This window comes from Vollenhovia emeryi, unplaced genomic scaffold (genome assembly GCF_000949405.1).
Source record: "Vollenhovia emeryi isolate VEMERY1.0 unplaced genomic scaffold, V.emery_V1.0 DF942081.1, whole genome shotgun sequence".
NCBI lineage: Eukaryota > Metazoa > Arthropoda > Insecta > Hymenoptera > Formicidae > Vollenhovia > Vollenhovia emeryi.
The window spans coordinates 1-4088 of NW_011964285.1; the positions used below are offsets into that span (position 1 = coordinate 1).

Below are 4088 nucleotides of genomic sequence, written 5' to 3' on the forward strand. Positions count from 1 at the left end.
AAAAAAATTTTCGCATCGAAACAAAGCTTCCTCTATGAGGAAGCAAAATAAAATAAATAAAAATAAATAATATGTAAAGAAAATCACAGAAAACAACAAGACATCAATAGATATAATGAAACTAATCATCCATATTTATGTAATGAGCTTTCATTATTTGGGTGCTTTGAAGTCATAGCTTGCGCCACAATCTTCGATCTCAGCATCATCATTTCGTGGGGGTTCCGTCATGGCCGCGGTGGCATACGGACGTGTCTGTGCTATGCTCCGTATAGTGGTCTGATAGCCGTGCCTTGGACTGATTTCTCGGCTATAAGAATGTGCTCGCTGTGTTCGCCGTTACTGTACTACTGTGTGGAAATGGAGGCGGAGTGATCAAAGACATAATTATCCTGTAATTATCACTTAAAGTTTCGGACTCCTACCGTGTGCCACGTTTTGCCGTCTCATTACCAAGATGGCCGGTTCCCCCCTGCCTCTCTACGAACTTTGTTCAGTATATTACGATCCTTTAATATCTGTGCATTATTCGGGACATATGGTGCGGGTATAATGACTTAGTGCGCGATTCGATTTGACATGGATTTTTGACCGATGCCTTTAATTTGCTGGTCTCTCCATCGGAGCACGCAGAGCGCGCGTGATGGCGCGGTGCGGCCACGCGCTAGCATGGGTGACTCCGTATCTACTGAATTACGGACAGAGATGACACGGGAGTCTTCCCTCTGTTCTTGCTGGATTTGATCTGCCTTCGAGGCTGTTTTTCGGCCAGGATATATATCGGATGACGCGGTTTTGGGGAATCGTCTGGAACTCCTTGTTACACGGAATACGACCGAAATGCTGGCCTGCCATTGGCTGCTCTGCGCCAAGTGAGTCTACACTTTGGTGTATGTGCGGCTATCGTCCGGCCAATCTCTGATTCATTTCGAATGCTCTTGACTGTGCGTCGGACCGCGTGCGATTCTCGGCGTACTAATATACCACCATCTATTTTCACGATTCGAAGTGAAATTTTACACGATATTATAAATGTACTTTTGCGCTGGGTCGGCTCTCTCTTTCTGTGCGACCCCGCGATCGCCATTGGTCGCGCCATCTCGACCGTGACGATCGCGACGTTTGCGGGAGGCGCCCGTGCGCGTACTGCGTGTATATTTCGTGTTCGATGTTTACTTTGGTAATTATTTAGATTAGGACACCCACCTCCAATAACCTTGGACTTGACATATATTGTAGAGGTCACCCACCTGAGTGACCTGCAAAAGATTTTAGCCTGCGGACGTTGTGTGTTAAAAAGTTATTAAAAAAACAATGTCGACCAATTATATGTAATTTTCAGACACAAATATTAAAAATTTTGAAAAATGTCTTAAACAAAAGTTGTAGATCTCTTTGAAATATACATTTTATGTTCTATTCATTTTTACTGTGCGAGTAATAGTTTTCTAAAAAAATGATGGACACTAAATCTTATATCTCTCCTCCCATCTCCATCTGTCGTACGTCATGGAAGTACATGCATGGAGACAGTATGTTCCGCCCCCCCTACGGGGAGGCTCCACCTCGTTAAAATATAACCCTACCCAAACTATGTCCGAGGTGTGGAGTGAATCTCGCTTCACGTGGAAAGTCGCAAATGTGGAACAGTACAACGGCGGAAGTACACGCGTGGAGACAGTATGTTCCGCCCCCCTGCGGGGGGGCTCCACTTTGTTAAGATATAACCTAACCTAACCCAAACTATGTCCGAGGTGTGGAGTGGATCTCGCTTCACGTGAAAAGTCGCAAATCCATATAGAATCGTATATGTACTACAAAGCACATGCTTAGATGAGAGGACAGATATAAGATTTAGAATCCATCATTTTTATCGAAAACTGTTATTCGTTGTGACGTGGCGGATTAGCTGCCGCGTTCCAGCTCCCCGCTGCCGTCCCAAGGCGCGGTGTCGGTCCGCCCGGGAAAAGAGGATCCGCGCAAAGCCGTAGGGAAACCTCCCGAGGTCGCAACCACACCTTTTTCTTTGACTGGCCCGCTTATCCGAGAATTTTTGTGTTATTTTTGTAACGCGCCCATCGAGCGTCACCGAGCCGACCTGACCAGAGAGGGGACCAACGGACGGCGTGGCCGAGAGGTGGCGAGAGAGAGAGAGCAGAGGGGCGAGAGCGCGAGGAGGCCAGCGAGCGGCAGCCGCGGGGAAGCCAGGGGGCCAAACGGAGCGAGGAGCGGGTCTAGGGGCGAGGGCGAGAGGCGCCGACGGGCGGCGAACGCCGAGAAGCCGAGCCGCCCTGGGACCTGGGGCCCGAACACGCGGAGCCGCGCCTGGGGGGCGAGAGACGAGGCGCCGCACAGTGGTCCCAAATCCCCAAAAGCTGGCCAAAAGTCGAAAAAAATTTTTTTTTTCTAGGGACTTTTAATGGTTGGAATAGTAGTAGTAGTACACCTAGTATGTATTATGACCGTTAAAAAAAAGGAAGTGTCCCTATCTGGCTTAGGAACGCATTTCGTTCGTGAGCGTGGGGCCTGCCGCATTGTTCACTCGTCGCGCGTCGAAAATAACACAGAGTTCAGACGCGTGTAGAATCGCGAAAAGTTAACGGATTTGGATTCTGCAAAATGGATTCTTCTCCAGAAAGTAAGTACAATTTGAATGTGTTACTCGAAATTATTATTAACAATGTATGAAATAGTAAGTCATTAATAAAAGTAGTGGTATTTTTCTTGGTCACGTTCTGAAAAGTCGTGTTAGAAAAAGCAATAAGTCAAAACCCCCGTCGACCCCCACCCTGTAACCAAATGGAAAATGTTGCTTAGACATTTCTTCAAAACATATCCAAAAATTAGCTGCAACTAGCTGCGACTTCGGTTTCGGTTATAATTTTTATGCGATGATATGTGTACTTTCTGCAGTTTTTCGTAATTTTCGCGTCTGAAATATTGTTTATAGGAAATTGGTAAAGATAATTCTTCTATTGATGTTATTTTTCCATTTTCTACAGAACATCTGGATAATACCGAAGAAATTTCTTTCACGAGAAAGGAAATTTTCATATTTGTGAAATCGGTATTGAACGGAAATATCAACGTGGTCACTGACATTGTTGAAATGGAGGTGTCAAAAAAATTGAAGTATCCATACATTTTGCCGAAAAGTCTGAAAGATGCCATGGGTAGATTGGTATCGAAAATCAAAAAGAGGTGGCAACAAGTGAGCAGGAACGAAACCAAATTCTTCCAAAAATTCGACGAGTGGCTCAACGTTCCTGTGTCTTTTGCAATTGAAAATGAAGGTTTGAAGACTTCCACGGAAAACACAATGGGGCGTCCTTCTACAAGCTGAGACGATTTGAGTGATCGGTCAAAACGGAGGAGGACAGAAAAGGTTGGAAAAGAACATACTGTCACGAATTGGCCTATGCTACACAAATGGGTCTCCGGGCTTCTGGAAATTTACATGCTTCAAAGGTAATTAGGGATGTCACAGAAGGCAGTCCATCAAAAGCATCACGGTACCGGAAATCCATGGAACGCGTTTCAGAAGATGTGCTGTCAGGCAACGAAGCATTATCACTTGTAGTAGAAGGTAAAATGACCAAAAGTCAATACCAATTAATACGTTCTGTAAGCGTGAAAAAAATTGTAAATTATACCCGCCTTATAAATGTGTATTGGATTCACAGGATAGCGATTAATTGTAAGAGATGCTAAAATTATATCGATTAGAAATGAAAGAATGAAAGAAATATATTATAAATGTTCATTGTCATTGTAATAATGATTAATTACTTTATTCCAATCCTCTTCTTCCCAAATCTTCAAATGTCAACTGTCATTCATTACATTTTCCATTTAATTTATTTACAATCATAATTTCCAAAATTTTACTTCATATTTATTATCAGCAACGTGAAGACTCCTAAAAAATGAATACCATTTTATTTGTTGGAAAAATTTCGAAAATCTCTATGCAGGAAATTTAATGATTATTCGCCATGGCGCCATTTTTTAGCTCTACTGGAGCCGCGATTTTTTTTCGAAATTTGACTTCGAATTCGTGGTCAGCGACACCAAAAATCCCCGAGTTC

At 43.7% G+C, this 4088-nt stretch overlaps 1 protein-coding gene across 1 annotated transcript; it reads left to right on the top strand.

Annotated features, from left to right (window-relative positions):
* The first annotated feature begins 2349 nt into the window (after window positions 1-2349).
* Window positions 2350-3775, top strand: LOC105570240. Its single transcript, XM_012027313.1, has 2 exons — window positions 2350-2638; window positions 3003-3775. The coding sequence occupies exons 1-2, from the start codon at window positions 2620-2622 to the stop codon at window positions 3341-3343; spliced, it is 360 nt and encodes a 119-aa protein (XP_011882703.1). The 5' UTR covers window positions 2350-2619; the 3' UTR covers window positions 3344-3775.
* The last annotated feature ends 313 nt before the right edge of the window (window positions 3776-4088 follow it).